Source organism: Belonocnema kinseyi, chromosome 7 (genome assembly GCF_010883055.1).
Source record: "Belonocnema kinseyi isolate 2016_QV_RU_SX_M_011 chromosome 7, B_treatae_v1, whole genome shotgun sequence".
In the NCBI taxonomy this organism is placed as follows: Eukaryota; Metazoa; Arthropoda; class Insecta; order Hymenoptera; family Cynipidae; genus Belonocnema; species Belonocnema kinseyi.
Window position 1 is genome coordinate 110721890 of NC_046663.1, and position 20865 is coordinate 110742754.

Below are 20865 nucleotides of genomic sequence, written 5' to 3' on the forward strand. Positions count from 1 at the left end.
AAATTTTTTGATTTTTCAACACTTTATTGCCCGAGGATCTCGCAAACCCCGGATATCCCTGGCGGACCGAAGGAACCGAATGGAGCCTCGACAAAGTACCCATGAAGACCCCATTGGGTTTCCATTCGGTTCCTTTAAAAAACAAAACAGCAAAATCAACTTTGAAATGGTTGAAATTCGGATTCTACGTTAAAATTCCCTATAGAAGGTCATGGAATAATCGCAATAGTTTTTTTTGCCACGGTAAAAAGTTTTAAAAAATACAAGACGTATAACGCGCGCCTGTCGACTGCTACAATTTAAATGCACCGGCGATCTTATATATATTTTTAACTTTTTACCGCTGCAAAAAAAGTCTTGCGATTACTCCGCGAATTTCCAATAGAAAATTTAACGTAGAATCCAAATTTCAACAGTTTAAAAGTTGATCTTGCTGTCTTTTTTAGTTTTTTTAAAGTAACCGAGTGGGGTTTTTACGGATACTTTGTAAAGGCTCTATTCGGTTCCTTCGGTCCGCCAGGGATATTCTAGAAGTTTTCCTTTTTTCGTTCGCAAATCCTTCGGAAAAAATATATATTGAGTCAGTGCCGTACTTATGAAAAAAATAATTCAAAATCGGACTTAACCAACACCCTTAAACTATCATACTATCCGAAAAGCTGGAAAATAGCTAATGTTCTTGCTTTCCCAAAAAAAGGTAAGGATAAGCTTTATCCGCATAATTATAGAACTATCAACCTACTGCGTAATTTATGAAAAATATTAGAATTTATTATTTTAAATAGAATCAAACAATATGAACCGACAAACAAATCACTTTTCCCAAAACAGTTTTGATTAAGAGAAATAAAAAACTGTGTATATGAAACAAACATTTACAAAAGTTAAAAAAAACATAAGGACCCAGTGGGCACAAAACTTGTCAACGTCTTTACGACATCCTATGTCCATGTAGTTACAGTGTCCTTACGATATCGTGAAGACATCGGTAGATCATACAACATATTGACGATATCGTAAGTCGATATCGAAGTATTGTACAAATATTTAAAAAAAATATTTTTAAAGTGATATAGGGAAGGTGCATTTCTAATATCGTTTGGTACTTTATTCCATAACCGAGCACCTCTTGCTATAAATGATCCTTGAAGCTGACAAGTTCTGTGGATAAAGAATTTGTAGATATTTTTTGCGTGCATAATTTGTGTCTATACTCACCTTTTTTCTTATCTTGCATAGTTTGACCACCAAATATAATTTTTGATTATTTATGGTGCCATCAACATTTGAACTTTCTATTTTTCAAACAAATTAAAAAAAGTGTTCTAATAATATTGTAGGACTGTCAAAATCGTCGTTTTTCTTCTTTTAAATTTTTTTTATATCGCGTGTTGTTTGGCTTCAAATTTTCATTTTCGTTTAATTTTTTGGAATTTGAAAATGCTATAATTTTAACAATTGACTTTTATCGAAAAAAAGACATAAGGATAATTTTTACGAATTTCGAAGTACTACGAATAGCCGTGGATAGAATTTGTAAATTTTGAAAGATATGGTCTCAAAAATTTTCAAAACGCTCTAACTTTTTAAGCTTATATATTCGGAATAACTGACTAACCAACTCGTCCTTTCTTTTTACATCCTTAGAATGTTAGCCAATGTACAATCCAATCCGATTAGTCGTTCAAAAGTTGTCCGGTATACAGATGACAACCACTACAACGACAGGCAGACGCCGATGTAAATGTAAAAATTGTGAATAAAACTATGACAAATTATTATATATAATTTGCAGATACAAATTTTTGTGCAGAAATGGTACATTTAGCAGTATATAATTTGTATACAATGATTTACACACCAAGAATGATTTGCTCGCTTTTACATTATGCTCCTGATTTCGAAGAAATTGTAAATTTCGTTTTCTAAATTGCAAATACTAAATAAAAATAAATTACAAATGGGGAAAAAGGAAGAAAAAAGATTCACTATATAAATTTATTTATTTGATTTAATTATTCCATATTTCAATGATCCCTAGAGATGAAAGCATATCGAAGTCACACAGAACATCTTCTGTGAATAATTCTATCAGTCATCGACAACGAGTTATGCTGTCAATTCCAGTAGGATAATGTATACATACCAATGGTTACTGTGTCCGTAAAAATGTACAATATTCTCAAACACCCTTTTTTGCACTCTCACATTTTCTTAAAGATTTCCCATGATATTACAGAATTTACACTCTTCTGCGTACTAATTGGCCACCTACACAGTTTTTCGAAAATGTAAGAATGCCAGGATGTTTTAACATATGTAGTATATTCTGTGTCCGAAAATATAGATGTAAAAATCAGCACCGTATAATCAACTACTTCACTTTAACTCGATTTTATTGAAGAATGCGCGCTTCCGTCAATCAGACATCTTTCTGATATTTTTCTCTGGTACGTATAGACCCAGGATAAAAGTACAAATCCAGTTACAGATTTGTTGCAAATTCAAAATTCATGAATGATTCTTTACGTAAAACCGATTTGAAAACAAATACATCCTGGATTGGGATAAAAATCGCATTTTGTTGAGTCGAATGGAAGACCTCCATTACCAAGTGTTATAAATTTCTTCATGAAACTCCAGAAATTTGAACATGATTATTCAATTTGGCATCCTATGAAACTTCTCGACAAATTGTAGTTTAAAAATCTTGTTAAGTACGCATTCAAATAACAAAAATTAATTTTTATACACTCTGAAAACTAATTAGAAAAAATTTGCATACATTAAGCGGTCCCAATAAAATTGAATTTTCTTCATAATGTGATGGGAATTCTAAATAGATCAAATTCTCTGAATTACATATTTACAGGTGAATAAAGATAATACATGAAATTTTGCTCGTCTTTTTTCTATAAAAAACTGGACTTTTTCATGATTTTACAAATATTCCAATGATTAAAAGAAAGGGGTTAAAAACTAGCAATCGTGCTGTACACCTGAATTCAATAATTCATGACATTTCCAAGAATGCAAAATAATACAGAAAATTCAAAATACATTCAAAAGACTTCCAAAGACATGCAAAAGAATTTAAATTATATCAAGGTCAATTAAACTGAACTTATTCAAAAGAATACAAAATAATTTTAATAACTTGAGGTTAATTGAACTAAAATAATTCAACATTTAAAGAAAATTCAAGACTTTCAAAATAAATTGAACTTTTTAACAATTCAATTGAAAATAATGCCTAAGAATTAAAAAGAAAATACAGGAATTTAAAATAATACAAAGGACTAAAAAACTCAAATGTATAAAAGAATTAAAGTGAATCAAAAATAATATAAATATCCAAGAGATGAAGGAAATTCTAAAGAATTTCAATCACTTCAAGGTCAATGTAACTGAATTTAATCGAAAGAATGAATAAGGATTAAAAAGTATACAGAGAATACAAAAGAGTTCCAAAGAATTCCAAATATTTTAAACAATTCGTTTGAATTGATGTGAATTAAAAATAATGTAAATAATTTTTAAAACTTCAAGAAAAATAAAAAAGATTGATAAGAATTCAGAAAAAGTTGTATACCTGAATTGGGTATTACATGAAAATGGTGCAAGTACTGAATTATAATAACATCCGTTAATTATAATCAGTCCATTATGCTATGTGTTACATGAAAATGTTCAACGCTATAAATCTTACTATTTTACTTTCAATGTTTTGCACTGAAAATGAATGTGATGTGCATAATTATTTTCTAGAAGTAAAAAATAATTCAGAAACATATCGCGTCGCGCTACTCCGGGGATTATGAATGTAGGAAATGAATATTGTGTAATTGCGTAAACGACATTGTGAAAAATATAGTAGTGTATTTTTACAATAAAAGAAAACATTACAGAGATTAAGCCAGTATTCCACGCAAGTTGTATATTTAGAATAAATAACTCATTCCTTACCACTGAACACAATTATTCCCGCGAACGTCTCTGTGTCCAAAATTGATTTTATTCAAATTCAAATACATGATTTCATGAAAACGAATGTTAAGTGCAAAATATAATGTTTTGCTTCTTTTCCGAGTGATGCTTGAATTCAGCGTTTAATAGTATAACTCATAAAATGCGTTGATTGATAAATAATGAATTATACATCATTACTTTGTGTCAATATTAATATGTAATAAACCTTTCCGAAAAATATAATACATTCTATTTTGGCACATAATCCCCGGATAACGTGATCGCTTTAGAGATTATGCATACAAGATCAACCATCGAGTCACATTTATGAGGATAATAAACAGATATATCTTTTCAATCTTCCGCTACTTTATCGAAGTAACAGCAGGACCTAATTTTATTATACTGTCTTCTGAACACAATTTTCAGCTTCACGTAATTAATTTAAATTCTATTCTAACAATTCAAATACCATAACACAATTGATTTCAATTGTGACCACAAAAAAAAACTCGGAGTATTTGCAAAATAAACTGTTCCTGAACATTCCAGCGGAAAATGTGAATTTTCCTAATTTTTAATCCAATTCAGAAAATTAGAATTAGCATGCTAAAAGTCTCATCCACGCCTATATGGCTCAGGAGATATAAAATCGTATTTGAAACAAAATTCTCTCTAAATCCCGTGTAAAATTCGAATTTAATAGACAAGATGTCTAACATTTTTTATGTCGCGCTATGCACATTGACTTACTTATTATGCTCTCTATATTATGCCCTTCATTGTAAAATGGTCTCAGATAAGTTTTAACAAATTTTTCTTTGTTATTTGCACATTAACGCACGCAAAATGCTATAATTAGAGCATTCAGCTTGTTGATTCAAGCAATATAGTCTGACAATGTAAACCCACATTTTAAAAATGCATTTAACGACCGACACCAAACTCTTTAGCGTCGTCTTCAGTAATATCTCCGTACTCCCAAATGTTGGAGCGACTCTTTTTTGCTTCATCTTCAGCTGCTTTATAGTCAACCATCTGCAAGTGGAAATACAAATTTATATTTAATAATAAAAAAAGAACTATAAAAAACATATATAGTTCGGTGGCGTGCAAATAGTAAAATTAATTTAATTATTTGATCCGAGCAAAAAATTGTGGTTTGGCATCCGAAAGAAGTAAAAATAAAATTTTGTGCGAGTTAAAATATTTTGAAAAAGTAAAAAAGCATGCTTTTCTTAAATCTTTGTATATTTAAATATTTAGTGACAAGTTTAATTTAAATTATTTTAATTTTGAGTGCTCTGTTTTATAATTTTTTTTCATTACATTTTCAGGCTTTCATATTAAATTTTGATACATTTTTTAACCTTCATAACTTTGGTGATTCTAATCATATTGATTATCATTTTTTTTTTATTTTTCAAGAAGAAACTTTTAAACTCAATATTTGAAAAAAATCCATTTTTGACTTTTTAAATATTTTGTTATAGATAGCTTTCAATTTACTCTGAAAGCTTTGTAAATATAAAAACGGGATCTTCCTCAGTTTTCGAGAAATAATTAAATACGTACGTCGAGACGATACACGCAATGACATACTTGCAGTTTAACCCTTCCAGGGGCAGTGGTACATAAATATGCGTACCACCTGTATTCATGTAGCTTTTTTAAAATCTTAATACAGTTTACAGTTTCCATCATTTTTACCTTCATTCTCAGACTTTTAGGGATCCATTCTTCGTAATTATTTTTAAAAAATGTGTAAAATAGTTTAATAATATAGTTATAAATAATTTCAATCCAAAAGGCGCGTTTTTTAAGAATAAATTCGGGTATACTCGAACCGAAAGTCGTAGAGATTTAAAAATTTTGTGTCAAACATTTGACATGTTATGTCATAACATATTTTTTTCAAAATATTCGGTAGGCTAGTTTTTTGAAAAAATGTTGAAATGTGTCAAAAATGAACATTTTCTTTGAAAAAAATAAAAATTGTAACGCATGTGTAATTAATATTTTCTTGTGATACAATATCGTTTTTTAGGGCCGCTAATTACGATTCTGTTGTGAAAATTGCAAAATTCATGATGGCATTTTCTTTTTGATAGGTAACCTATAAGTAACCATTGATGAGAAGAATTAGTTTGAAAGAATAATTTTCCCCTGAAGGGATTAAAGTCTTATTACCATCATTAGTGTTGGACTTTGATCCGCATTCGATAAAAGTTTTGCAATAATTTACACGCTTGAAAATAATACAAAATTGTGGAATTATTGGGTCCCCGGAATGACAATCGAAGTCACTCAAAAAAATGATTCTTTGATTCAAACAACATTTCTTTGAATCAAAGAAAAATATTTATTGACTCTTGGTCAAAGAAAAGTTTCTTGGATTTAAAGAAGTTTCTCTTGATTCAAAGAAATCGTTTTTGCTCCAATAAGAATACGTCTCTAATGTAAAATAATGTTCATCATTTTGAAGTTATTTTTGATTAAATTTGAAAAATTGTATTAAAGAAAAAGTTGAGGTGCTGATCCGTTAAAAAAATCATGTTTTCTATTATTTGGTACACGTTCTCTCACAAAAAGCCATTTTTTTGTTTTAAATAAATGTACTGCTACTGTATTTTTCTGTATCATGGACAATAGTCGGAAAAAGAAGCCCTTTTACATGCCATGCTTTAATTCTATTCTCAATGACGTATATTATTGTAAACGTTTTTTCTAATGTGAATAAATCCAAAACCAATTAAGGTAATGAGGCTTTAAGCACGCTCCTTGGTGTTGTTCATGTTTTATATCGTGTGTATCGTCTCGGCGTATGTTTTTCATCATTTCTCGAAAACTAAGAGAGATCTCATTCTTATATTTACAGGTCTTTTAAGAGGACATTATAAGCTTACCACAATTTTTTTAAATGAAACAGGACTTTTTAAAAATGGAGTTTAAAAATTTGTTTTTGAAAAATCCAAAATTCTTAAAAATTGTTGTTTTAAAACACTTTTTCAAAACTGCGACTTATTATATAAAAAATAAATCTCAATATCATTAAAAATATAAGTTATAAAAGTTATAAAAAAGATCAAAAAACTTTCAATTTTCAATACCTGCTAAGTTTTTTAAAATTTTCACAAATAATTTTAGGGGTTTTCGTTGAATATCTAGGAGAATGGATACTAATTTCATCAAAATTACTAGCAATAATTGAAATTCTCCGAATGAGTTGACATGGTATTTCGGTTATAGAATTAAACATATTTCAAATATAAGGCCTTCATTTTGAATTGCCTTGTAGTTAAGTTTTGAAGACTTACAATAAAGAAGATTTTCTGATCAAAAGCTTGAATTTTTAAATTTTAATGTCCGGGAGAGCATTCTTGCAAACCCGCGAAAATCGGAAATTTTATTCTTAGTTTCTAATGACCACATTTACATTCCAAGTTTCAGATTGTAATTTGTTTGTGAATTTGAAAATTTTCAAAATAGATTCCTTTCATATTCGTATCATGTCTGTTTAGGCCTTTTCTTAAAATTCGAATATATGTAAAAATAATATGTAAAAAGAAGGTATTTTTCGGCATAGTAGTAGGGAAAAGGTACAAAGATAAATAGTTATAAAGCGGAAAATCTTTTTAGGTCAAGTTATGTTATAAAGTAATAAAGTCTAATGGTGTTTTCAAATAAAAGGCTTTTGAAGAAGAAAAAAACACAGGTTTACCAATTGTTTGAGCCTCTTGTCTCGAGTCTTCTCAACAAGAAGATATCCATATGAGATGAGCCCTTTTCCAATATCTGCATTAGTTACAGAGTCCATCAATGTGGCTACTGGAATATTGTTCACCTTATATTCTACGTTCAAGAGCAAGGTTTTCCCCGTCACTACATCTTCTCGGAAGGCCTCGATTGCCATTTTCTTGTAGTCGTGCTAAAATGATCAAATTATTTATTGATAATGGCACTTATATTACCTTACAATAAAAATAAAATATCAGAAAAAAAGTTACTCACATCTTGCGGAAGTTTAACACACGCAAGAATGTATTCGGAAGCGAAAGGTTTGTCGTTTCCAAATCCAGGGGGTAGCGCAGCTACTCTCGTTACGTTTAATGTCTCTCTGTTTCCATAATCGATATAGAATACATTGACGTTGGGACCAGAGACCTTTTCTATTTTAACGCGGTACCACTGATCGTCCTCGGTGAATTTTGCAGCAGCCAGATCTCCTCGTCTAGGGTTGTAGGCTCCAGGAAGAGGAGGATTTTCTGCGAGTTCCTGGCGCAATCGAGAAATCAGGCCCTCGAACGTGTTACGTTGATCTACAGCTTGAGCATAGAAGTGAAGTTCCTCAGTGGTTTCTGAAACAACTACCTCCTGGTAATTGATCTTCCTTTCTACTACTTGTTTGTCTTCCTCTACTTTCTCAGCTTCGACCTCTATTTCGACCCGATCTTTCCAAATCTAGAAAATAAAATGAAGAACGGATATTATTAGTTCAATTAATCAGTTGTCGGAAAAAAAATTGAAGACCAATGTTCACTATCATAAACTAAAAACACTAGAAATTCTGTTTATGTTGCAAAACTAAGTTATAATATAAATCGAATTAAGAATTAATATTACAAACAGAAAAGAAGATTGCTACGTTTCTGATTTGGTACTATTTATATTAGTGATATTGTATTGCCTGAGTCAATTTTATTCATTTTTAAATCGACCGAAGCTCCAGTATGAACGCATGGACAGATTTACCTTTATTGTGAAAATAAGCTTTCATTTTTTCTGTTTTCACTATAATAAGTCATGTGAAAGTCCTTGGATGTCATTTCTTCCAAACATGGATCATTCAAAAGATCAAAGTTGACTTTAGAAGAATGCCTGTCAATTTCTAAGCCTTATTTAAAAGATCAAAAAAATGAAATTACTATGTATCATTTTAAAACTAAACTAAACGAAATGTTCCTGGCTAAGAATAAGTCGAACTTTGGAATTATTTTAAGCTAAATGAATACAAAATTTGTGGGTACTATCAGAGTAACTTCATTAATACTTTTAAAAGTAACTTGTTACTTAGCTTAGATTTTGTCAGTAACTTGGAACTTTCATTTTAGTTACTTCGAAGTTAATTTGTGTTTTTTGTATATTTCATATTAAGATATGATGATGGGTCAGTTATTGATAGAAAATTAATCCCTTTGGTTTGATGATACAGCAAATTTGTTGAAAACTTGTCTTTTTTGGTTGAAATAATATGAACTATTATATGCTTATTTTATTTTAAATTAAAATAATTTTAAAAAAGATATTATATTTTTCGTTGAAAATTCATCTAATTAATTCAAAACACATCTATTTTTGTAGAAAATTCAACTATTCGAATAAAAAGTAACTTTTTTTCGAAAAATCGTATTTTTAGTTTTTAAATGAAAGTAGTTTTTTTTTTAGAAAATTTGTCTTTTTGGATTGAAAATTCAATAATTTGGTGAACATTTTTTTTCTATCTTGGCTCCAAATTTTTTTTTAATTTTAAGTTTTTTAAATTTCTTTGTTCCAAGATTCGATTTTTCGTTTTAAAATTTATTACTATTGGTAAAAAAATCTAATTTTTTTATTATTGAAAATGCAAGTATTTTAGTAGAAAATTCATCTCATTTCACTGAGGATTAATCAATTTTGTAAAAAATTTGCCTTTGATTGGAAATTTTACTACTAAAATTTATAATTTTAGCTGAAAATTCATCTCTTTTGTTAATTTTTTTTTGTAAAATGATTCAAATATTTTTCTAAAAAAATCAACTGTTCAGTTAAAAATCAACTTTTTTTGTTGGAAATTTAACTCTGTAGTTAAAAAATCGTCATTTTGGTATGAAAATGATAGATAATTCAACTATTTGCTTGAAAATTCACGTGTTTTATTAAAAATTTAACAATTTAGGTAGAGTCAACTATTTGGTAAGAAAGTACATTCCTCATTTGGCTTGAAAATTCCACTCTCTTGTTCAAAAGTGTTCTTTCTTGTTTAAAAATTAATTTCATCCGGTAAAAAAATGTCATCTTTTTTTATTAAAAATACCATTGGTTGACAATGTGACTGAGAAACCTTTCTTGCTTTAAAATTCAATGAAGTAACTTAATTAATTTTATAAATAAAAATATTTATTATTTTATTAGTAACTCAAAAAAGTAACTGACCCAGCACCGTTGACGAGATATGGTGGGTGATTTAATGTGTAGATTATTTTTAAATGAAATCTTATAAAATGGTACTTAGGTATAAAAAATACCCATGTATTTATTTTTCTTGTTCTTGCATGATTTATTTTTCCTCGCTCTCAAAACAGTAAAAACACTTCTTTTTGCAAAAAAAACTAGATATGACCAAAGTCGAAATAATACAATTAATCCCCTGTAAAATTCATAAAAATAAGTCTGTAAGCGCCTTAGAATAAAGTGTCAAGACTTATTTTTATAACTTTTCAAGAGAAATAATTTTATTCTGTAGACTTTTGTCATGTCCTTTCTTTAAAAAAACAACATAATTTTTTTTAGAGAAAAAAAATGTACCACAAATCTAGAACTGCAAAATGCTAGAATTTCTGAGTAAATTAATGGATTTCGAAAGAAAAGTAAAAGTTTTTTCAGATTCAAGAAGGAAAAATTTAATATCTTTTTGATAGTCCGCTTTATCAGCTTTATAAAATTTAAATATTTTAACTATGTCAAAACTTCATTCTTTATCAAATGTATGACATCTTTGTCATCTCATTTCCATTGAAACACAAAATCTTTCTTCGGAAATCGACTCAGCGAGATTATAATTAACCGCGGTTCGATTTAAAATGGATTCAGCCTAACTCAGTTTTTTATATTAAAATTGCAAAAAAATGTGCTTTGACCATTTGAAAAAAAATTGAAAAATAGGTGAAGCATGAGACAACTTTTGATTACTGCATTTTTGGGGGAAAATATCATACCAAATTAATGTGCTGACGACATATTTTATATCTTACAATTGCACGTTACAGTTAAAATAATTTGTAGCAGTCCTAAAGAAATACAATGTTTTGGAAATAAAAGTCCATACACAGATTTTGTTTATGAAATTTGCTAATAAAGGTAACAAATGTCGAAAGATATTTATTCAGCATTCAGCATCAGTTTCAAGAAACTTTTAAGAAGGCTTATAAAATGTTTTTGTAAATAATTAATAAAACGTCCATATGCACAGTGAATTTGTTATAAAATATTTTTTCTGCATAACTGTCAAAAAAATTACGCAAATACGTACTTGATTTTGCAATAAATCTTTAAAGAATGCATACGTTACAAGAAATTAATCTACTTGGACGACATATGTTATGTAGTTCTTAACTGTTTAAGAATTCAGCAAAAAAGTATTAAAATAACGAATTTCATATAACCTGCATATTTTTTAAGCTTTCTATCTCTTTTTGTTACAGTGAACTTATTTATGTTTGACGGATTGCTTTTCAGTTACAATTTTGTTTATAACAATAAAACAGTATACGTTATATCAAACTTTTCAATTATAAAGCGTTTGATATTTTGAAAAAGTTGTTGAAATAATAATTCGATTTAAATAAACAAGAACGTCTATTGTCCTAGAAATATTTCCAGGATTTGTGAAAATTATAAATTTCTGGCAATTGCCAAAATTGATCAAACGTTCATGTATGATACAGGAATTAATTTTGGTAGTGTTAAAAAATGACAAATTATTTAAACAATATATTGGAACTTACATTCAGTTTCTTAGCCTTGGCCCTTTCTTCAGCAGCTTTCAGAGCCTTATAGTGTTCACCTTGTTCCAAGAAGCTGGAAACAACAGCCAGGCCCTCTTCGACAAGCGCCACAGATATATTGACACCGTCGACGAACAACCAACCAATAAATCCACTTCCCTTGGACTCCATGTTCTCGACCTGAATGTCTACGTCCTTTTGCAGACAATGTTCTCTAGTGAAGTTCAGAGCTTCTTCTCCGTAGGGTTCACCTTCTCCGCTTCCTGCTCCTGGAGTGATACGTGGTGCACGTGGAGCTTTCACACCAGCTAATAAAAATGTGATGAGGCAGTATTCTTTAGGTACAAAAAGTTTGACGCGCGAGCCGCTGGTGACGAATTCCACCACGCCTTTAATTTCACGGGCTCGCTTCAGCGACTGCAAATGAGATTTTGCCGCTGCAGGATCGTTAGAAACGTCTCGTATTCTCTGCAAGGGAACATCCTTCTTTGCATGGAGGCCGTATTGAGATTTTTCTGCTTTGCTTTCGGCGGCTAAAAGCTCGCTATAGTGAATGGAACGCTGGTCGTCATTTTGTCTATATTTAACAACTGTAGCGAGTCCCTTGGATACCATCATTTCAGCAATGTTCCTGTGAAACGAAATTCATGAGAGGATTGAATAAGAGTCAATTGAATAGTACAATTTAATCTCAACTTATCAAGAAATCGATTGAGTGGGATGAAACTTACACTTTCCCGATGGTGATCGTGCAGCAAGTCTTCTCAGGGTAGTTATCCTTCGCTGGTTGAATGTAATCAATAGAAACTTTCACCAATTTTCCAATGAGTTTTTTACGCAAAAACTCTCGAGCTTCAAACATCCAAGGGATATCGTAGAGAGGTCGAAAATCTTTCGGTTTCAATGTTTTGCACTCCTCGCCTTGGAATTTCTTGTCCCTTGGTGGCCTAATACTGCTCAGAAAGACTTTCTTAATATCTCCTGATTGGGATTTCACGATAATCGCATCGGCATTGGCAATTTCAGTGACAATGCCACTGAATTCTGATACTTCTAGACTGGCGGTTGGGGGCTTGTAGTTTCTCCACCTTCTTAATTGTTTATCCTTGGCGGATTTCTCGGCACTCTGATACTGTTTCAACACGTCCGCTTTCATTTGGTTGTTCATAGACCAACTTACGCATTCCGCGAATCCAGAGTTCAAGAGCAATTCCGCAATGTCTCCTGAAAATTATCAACAAAGGGACAAATTAAACAGTATAGACTAAATAAACGATAAAGTCTCTGTATTTGACGAATTAAAATAATTTTAAAGCAATTTTAAAACTGACCCCTTGGATGAATAATTCTTCCAACAAAGTTGTTACTGTTAATCGAGTAGAGTATTATGTCAACAGTTCTCTGCAAAAGTTTGGATTCAACGTAGAACTGAGCTTCCTTTGCAAGAGATTTTTCTTCACTCTCAGCTTCGAGTTTAGGGCAACGAATTCCAGCCATGTCGAGAGTGACGTAGTAAAAGTCAGGCAGGAGAAAGGCCCTAACGGTCGAACCATCTCGCACATGTTCGATGACAGCTTTTACAGGTTTTCCTCCCAGCCTATCTACTAATCCTCGCGGACTTTCAATGGTCCATTTGATGTCGCGTATATGAGCAGACAGCGGTTCACTCGACCATTTTCCTTTTTCAACAGATTTGGCTGCATTTTCCAAATCTTGCAACCGCTGTAGCTCTGGAGTAACGTTGCGAGTATCTGATTTCACGGATACCAGACCTTCGGCTACAAGTTGTTCTGCTACACTTGGTCCACTTGTGTCTGGAACAAATTCGTTACATTTATTAACTGACACAAATAACAGTTTGAAACATACAATCACTAGTCAGATTTTGTGAAGATCCTATGCAATGTCCGACGTGTATCATCTTTTATTACAAAGCAATTTGATTTTTTGTGTCTTGTCATGTTGGTACACCTTTTGGCATTTAAAATCTTAAAATTAGTTAACAAGTTGAATTCCACGGCTTCAAAATTAATTATTATATATTAATCGGAGGTTGCTTTTCAGTTTATAAATTCTTATAGATTGGGTCCACAAGACACAATTTTTATTGAATTAAAGCTTGTATTATTTACACAAGAAGTAAAAAATTCGTTTATTTTGCAAAATTAAGCGCGAATAATATATTTCAAGCATGTTCATTTTTAAGAAATAGGTCAATATTTACCTTTTCCTAGCCAGACGTTGCCGTAAGTTCTGTTATTTATGGTCTTCTCTTCAACGAAAGTCACGATTTCTCCAATTAGTTTCTTGCGAAGAAATTCTCGAGCTTCCCAGGCATAGGGTTCGTCTTTCGTCTCGTCTGAGCTATAAAAGTTAAATTATTCTCAAAAATAATATAAAGTAGCAAGGTTTGGGATAAGAAAAGGTGTAGAACTTAGAAGAGCTTTTTTCACAAACAAGAAAAAAAAAAATATATATATATACTTACTTTCCTATTGTTCTTCGGGCTAGTTTGGGAGCAATAATGTTGGAAAGGCAGATTGTTTTTTCAGGAGGAGGTCCATCCTTGGGTTGATCTCGGATTGTAATCGTATCTCCAGATACAATCTATAACAACAATTGTATTTCTTAATTTATGATATAAATGCCAGATTATCATAAAATTCTAATTTGCGCTTTAAAATGATTTGTCTAGATTCTAAATTAAGGTAATTAAATTAACGGCCACAATTTCTATTCGCTCCGTATACGGCTCCTATACAATAGAGAACCAATGTATTCTAAAGTTGTATACGGAGTGAAAAAAACTTTGAGCTTTTTTGCAGTCGAACCGTCGAAATATATAGTAATTATAAAAGAAAAGTCATTTATAATTAGGACAACAATTTTCATTGGTTTGCAACATAGCCCACATTTTCAATACACATAAGTAAAGAATATATTTTGAGATCTGAATTTTAAAACAAAAAATCAAACCGTCTCAACCACAAGTCACTATCGCTATAAATAGATTCTCCAAATGAAAAATTAATAAATCTTAGATTAAGTTCGTTCGGAGCAAGATAAAAGTTCGTAACCTTTTTTTTGTGTGCAAAACTGCACTTTTTTGTAGACCAACTGTGAATAAAAATATAAAGCACAAATAAAATTAAAATTAAGAGCTCGAAAAGAGACTTTCGAAATTGTAGAAAATGTCATGACAAGAGTCACTAAAGCGAGTAAGTCACCTCTAATGGCAAAAACAGTTTTACCATATGTTCAATCGAAGCTACAGAATGTTCTCATCTCATTTTACATAAATATGAATTAGAAAGTAGTGGCTTTAAACGCGATGGATCATGCTTTCTAGAAAAAAAAACAACCAAAGATAAGGGCGCTTCTCTCATAAAAATGGATAAATTCAGTCAACACACTCACCTGCTTAACTATCCCAATTTTACGGGAGACTACCTGCGGTGTGCTCATGGTGCGTTGAGAAAGATTTAACCGAAAGTCAAGAAAATTATCAGGTTATCAGTCACAGCCACAGGACCGATCCGTTTCAAATTGTACGCCTTCGTCGTACTTTAATAGTCGAGATCCTGGTGAAGAACTTAGTAATAAGTTGACATCTTGAAGGAAAGAAATCGTCGATGCACTCGAGATCACTGTGTATTTCGGAGTAAATTGGAGTAAATTTGGCGATTTGGCTTAGTGGCACGAGCGCGATCTACGCTGGCTAGCACATTGCTCAAATGTTCATTTAAACGATGGTGATGTGGCAACACGCGGACACTCTGTCACGCGATTGCAGCGCGCTCTACTGTTGTATGCGTGGATACTGTACTGTTATTTATATTTACAATGGTTCACATTGTAATAAATCTGGAACCGGTTAAAACTTAAAACTGTTAAAACTTAAATTTCGGACATTTTCAATTTCAAGGACTCAATTTGATTAAATCTTTAACCAAAAATGTATTATGTAAATTTCCAGTTTCAAGCAGTTTGATGGCAGTGCATTATTTACCGACGGAGGGATTTGCGATTAAAACCCCCAAAATCCCAAATATCCGTAAAAATTATCTGATTTTGTAAACCTTTCTCTTCAAGAAGTTCAAATCAATTCAAATATGAAAGATTTTAGTGAGCCTATTTTATAATTCTTTCAACATAATGAATTAAAATCCTTTTAGATTATAAATCTAGAGGAAAAACCGAAAACGTACTCAGTTTAATGTAAGGAATAAAATATTTGGAAATTCGAATGCGATGAATGGAATTAACAAAAGATGCCACTAGTGCATAGTTCTAATAAGAGTTGCGCCTTCGTTATCATCTCCGTAGGGTTCCTTCATTTCCTTTCGCTCCCTTTCGCCGGGTGCAAAAAATGTGTTTCTAGGTTATGTTTAATTGGAGTATTTTCAATGTTTTCGAAATATTGTTGAGAAAATCGAATTGACAGGCCTTTTTGTAAGGGAAGCGTATATTAGAAAAACTGTTTAGATTGGCATAATAGTTTTCAAGGAATGTGACCTGGAGCGATTACAACAGAAACAGAATATTTGCGAATGCAGATTTTTTGGAACAGTGTGCAACTCTCTTGCAGGTTAACAACACGTCAATGGCTCAGCAGTGCTAGCACAGGAAAGCACGCGTTTCAGCGTCTTCTGAACGGGATATTGTGGCCGACTGTTCGTCCGTACTCGTTTGTTGTCACAGCAAAGTCCAAAAAAATCAAACTACACTACCCCGTCGATATGTCGGATCCCAAAATTGAGGAAATTTTGGCTCCGCTTCGTGCGAGTGTCAAAGAACAAGTGAGTACCATATGGGCATTAGATTTCACACTTGCCTTGATTTTATCTTTTATTTTTATTTTCTTTAAAATATGATAATTTTTTTCTTGAAAAAAAAATTACATTTTTTAAGTGTGTTAATTTTTTTTAACTTTATAAGATCATAAATGACAATTGACCGATTTTATACGATATCAGTCAGTCTGACACTGGCGATGTCACGGACTTGCTTGGGCCTGAAATACATTGTTTTGAAAGGCTAAATATGAGACGCACGTATTTTTTCCACAGCCAAAAATTTCCTAACTTAGATCTACTTGAATATTCAGGTGAATTATGAAAAAATTAACGAAGATTTTCTGTAAAACGCTGTATCTTGAGAACAAATGGACAATTGTCCATTTTTAAGGCAGCTTTTTTAGTGCATTCCATACTCTTTAAATTCCGGAAGAAACCTCGAAAGTATTTTAAAATTCGAAGTGTTTTATCATCCCGAAATTCGGGGTGATCAGTCCAATATATTTCTTAGGCTTGGCTAGTCTACCCAAATGTTTGAGATGACTATAATCCCTCTCCCTTTCCAAATCCCCAATTTTTCGGGACTTGATAGTAGACACAGCCTTAAAAATGACAAAAACGGCGTAAATATTTAGAAAAAGTGAATTTTCTCAAAAAGGCTACATTCTATTTTTTTCTTGATTTTATTTGTATAGACTCATAAAAATATGAGTGAAATATCATGTAAGTTTTGTCTTTGCTGAACCATCCCTTCATATAGAATTCTTTTTTAAATGATATAAAATCAAATTTCCAAAATGTTAATTCTTTTTTTAAAAATTCATAGTTTTATGTGTCAAAGAAACTAAAATTATATAGGATGACATAATCTTGCCGAAAATATATAGTGACGAAATTGAAATATCCAGAAAGTAAGAGTCAATGAAACTAGAACAATTCAGAAATTTCAAGATTCCGAAACTATCAAACCAGAATTTTCAACATTCCTAAATGTATATTTACGAAGAAAAATGGATATTAAGCCTCAATATCTTGATGTTTAACTGTTGAACAATGATCCAGGCAATAAGTTGTAATATCTTTATATTAAAATTAAATATCCAGATATTAAAGCTTAATACCTGAATATTTTTATATTTAGAGTGAAGATATTACACCTTAATATCTAGATCGTTGTCATATAGTTACAAATCAAGATATAAAGTTTTAATGTCAATTTCTCTGTGTTAGAATAATATTTTATTTTATATCGTACATGCTGCATAGATTTAAATTTAAAGGAGCTCTTAAAAAATGTTATCTATGTGCATATATTTACTTGTAAATTAACACATTATTTAAAGTAATAAAAATATTGATTTGCGGGGGGGGGGGGGATTTACTTATTTCGGAAATTTACGATTCGAGTAACGGAAATTTTATGCCGTTCGATGTAACAGTAAACTACGAAACTTTTTTCGTAACTTATGGTAAATTTACGAAAAAAAATTGTTTAATTTCCGTTTTTTATGAAAAGTTTCGTTATAAGCTTACAACTTCGTAAACTTCAGAATATTTCTAACAGAGCCAATTTACAGAATATACCGTTACAGAATTTAGATTTTAAATTACAAAATTGACGAAAATATGATTTTTGCTCATATGTTTAAATTAATTTTACTTTTTACTAGTTTTGCCCTTTCTGCTTTTCTGATTTTTTTCCTTCGAATTTTTTCAACGGTCTATTTTTTAAATATATATGATTTTAGATTCCTCCATTTATATATTGACAAATTTATTTTATATAAGAATATATAAGTTTTGATATATGAAGGAATAATTTAGCGAGAACGAAACTTACAGGATATCTCCCTCATATTGCTATGAATAAAAACAGTCAAAAGTGTACTTTTTGAGAAAACAAACTTTTTAGTTTTTTCTAAATATTGGTTTCATGGAAAATTACAACTTTATTTTAATAGAGAATTGTAAGGCATTTTCTACTGAACCTTTTAATTCCCCTATAATTAGAAATAAAAGATACAATTACATTCTCTTCACTATATTACTGTATTGCAATAAATTCAAATTCAATGTATAAACTTTTATAAATGTTAAAGGACAATGGTTTCAATATTTTTTAAACATTAGCTTACACTTTACAAAGAAATAGTCAAAGTTATTTGAAATCAGGATCTTGCAACATACCTATTGAAAGTTATGGCGCTTATACATTTCCTCTATTTATTATTGTAAAGTAAAATGTAATCATATATCAACTACTCATATTTTGAAATTGTTGCAATATTGATAAAATCATATTCCTGTCGAAAAAAGATACAATTATTCAAGCTCAGGATATCAGTCAACATTTCTCTTTCATTCGAGTTGCATCTTACATTTACAGCATTCAAATAAAAATATTGCATTTCAAATTAGTCGCCCTAAAGCACCAACTTTCAAACTTATCTGCGGTACTGAATTGTGCAATGTGCGTCACGTGGCACGCGCCACGTTCAAACACGAAGCCTTTCTATTCCGGCAACGAGTGGAGATTGGTGGTGGGGTTATGGTGCCAAATGGCTTTTTGTGCAGTTATGACGATTCTCGTGGCTAAAACATGTGTTTGAATCGAACTCCCCTTTCTGAACAGGCCTGCCCTAAAGGTTTACATGACTTTCATTCCTTACAATCTTTCCGCCTACATATTTGTATAAAATCGTATCCTTACTATTTACAATTATTTACATCTATGTAAATAAAAAATTATATCTAGATCCTTATATCTATTTTTCTGTCACTTCCCCTAATCCATCCTCTTCTAAAATCTTTTAAGACATTCTCTTGCCAGCTTCTTTTATCTTCAATTTCTCTCCTACATCGTTCCCATACATGCTCCCATGTTTCCTCCTTCCATTCACATGTTCTGTACTTTCTGTTCTTTTCTGTTTCCCAATACATCCCCTCCCTTACCTCTTTTTCCAATCTAAATCTTGTTATTCTGGTCCACCTTCTCTCTCCCCATCCCTTGTCTAAATACTTTGGTACTCCTCTCTTTTTTATCATCTTATCCCATTTATTGTATTTTTATTCCTCAGTCATCTCCCATCTTTCTATTAATTGTCTGTTCCTCTTCCTTTTTTCTAACTTTTCATAGTTTACTTCAGTCCCGTCTTCTATGTCTCTGGCATTAAAGAACTCACTCCTTTCTTCTTCCCATTTCGTTAATTCTATCGCCCTCCCTCGCCTCTCTTCTACCTCTATCAAATACTTTCTTGCTAACTCCCCTCTCTTTCCCTCCCTCAGCATCGTATAAAATTTCCATGCCCTCTTTCCCGCTCTAGTACTTAATTTACTTATTTTCGTTTCTTCTCCCCCCATATATCCTGGCGTCTTCCAGTCTACCTCTAGTGACCACAAACTCTCAATATCTTTCCTTTCTTTCTATCCCCATATCTCTGCTCCATAACATAATACCGGGCATACCAGCGTATCAAATAGCCACATTCTCTTTCTCCAATTTTTTAAAACCTGCTTTTGCCTATCCCCCATATCTGTTTCATTACCCCTGCTGCCTTTTTTATCCTTTATCTTATATGAGCTCTGTGATCTCCATTAGTTTGCAAGATATATAAAGAATGGATGGGGAGATGAAAGGGAATAAAGTTAGAAGAAGTTCAAGAGTTTAAGTATATTTAAACTCTTGTACTTTTTCTAACTTTATTCCCTTCCATCTCCCCATCCATTCTTTCTTTCTTCCCCCTCCTTTTCTAAGCCTCATTATTTTTATGTTCTACATATTTAAATCCAACTTTTTCCCATCTAAATATTTCTCTAATCCTGTAATGAAGCCCGCCAACCCTTTTTCATCCTCTCCCATCAACACTTATCGTCTGCGTATGTCAGTGTATATATCTTTTCCTTCCCTATCCTAAATCCTCCCTAACCTTTTCTCCTCAATTCTTCTTCTAAGTCTGATATTAATATATTAAATAAAAGTGAGCTCCGAGAACATCCTTGCCTCAGTCTTCTGACCAACCAGAAACTATCTCCTACTTGCTCTCCTACCTTTATCCTGCTTTTGCCTCTAAAAAATTCTGATACTTTATTAATCCCTTTCTTATCCCCCTTTTCACCATAACTTTTTCTATTTCTCCTCGTTCTAATGAGTCAAATGCCGCCTTCAAGTCCACGAACATTGCTATCATTACCCCTTTTTCCCTTTTAATCCTCTTATTTACTAGATAGTTCAAAACATATATACCAGGTGTATACATATGAAACCGGTATTGCCATCTAGCGGCCAGTAGGCACACTTGTAGGCACTGTCGGAACTTACCATTTGTGCTAATTGGCGT

At 31.5% G+C, this 20865-nt stretch overlaps 2 protein-coding genes across 2 annotated transcripts in view; one reads left to right on the plus strand and one right to left on the minus strand.

Moving 5' to 3' along the window:
• Positions 1-3859: 3859 nt before the first annotated feature.
• LOC117177359 (staphylococcal nuclease domain-containing protein 1) lies at positions 3860-15556 on the minus strand. Its single transcript, XM_033367992.1, has 9 exons — positions 15150-15556; positions 14221-14339; positions 13957-14096; positions 13064-13546; positions 12464-12956; positions 11733-12363; positions 7981-8430; positions 7691-7897; positions 3860-5007 (listed from the first exon to the last, which is right to left on the minus strand). The coding sequence occupies exons 1-9, from the start codon at positions 15195-15197 to the stop codon at positions 4897-4899; spliced, it is 2682 nt and encodes an 893-aa protein (XP_033223883.1). The 5' UTR covers positions 15198-15556; the 3' UTR covers positions 3860-4896.
• Positions 15557-15944: 388 nt separating this feature from the next.
• The window catches only part of LOC117177360 (glycine--tRNA ligase), a 20094-nt gene continuing 15173 nt past the window's right edge, over positions 15945-20865 (plus strand). The window contains exon 1 of the mRNA XM_033367993.1: positions 15945-16531. Coding sequence (XP_033223884.1) covers positions 16283-16531 — 249 coding nt within the window. The 5' untranslated portion in view covers positions 15945-16282. The remainder of the gene's footprint in view (positions 16532-20865) is intronic.

Coding starts and splice junctions, on each gene's coding strand:
- LOC117177359 (XM_033367992.1), bottom strand. CDS start 15,197: ATGAGCACACCGCAGGTAGTCTCCCGTAAAATTGGGATAGTTAAGCAG. Junction 14,340..15,149: donor AAATTGGGATAGTTAAGCAG/GTGAGTGTGTTG, acceptor TTGTTGTTATAG/ATTGTATCTGGAGATACGAT. Junction 12,364..12,463: donor ACGATCACCATCGGGAAAGT/GTAAGTTTCATC, acceptor TTCGTTTCACAG/GAACATTGCTGAAATGATGG.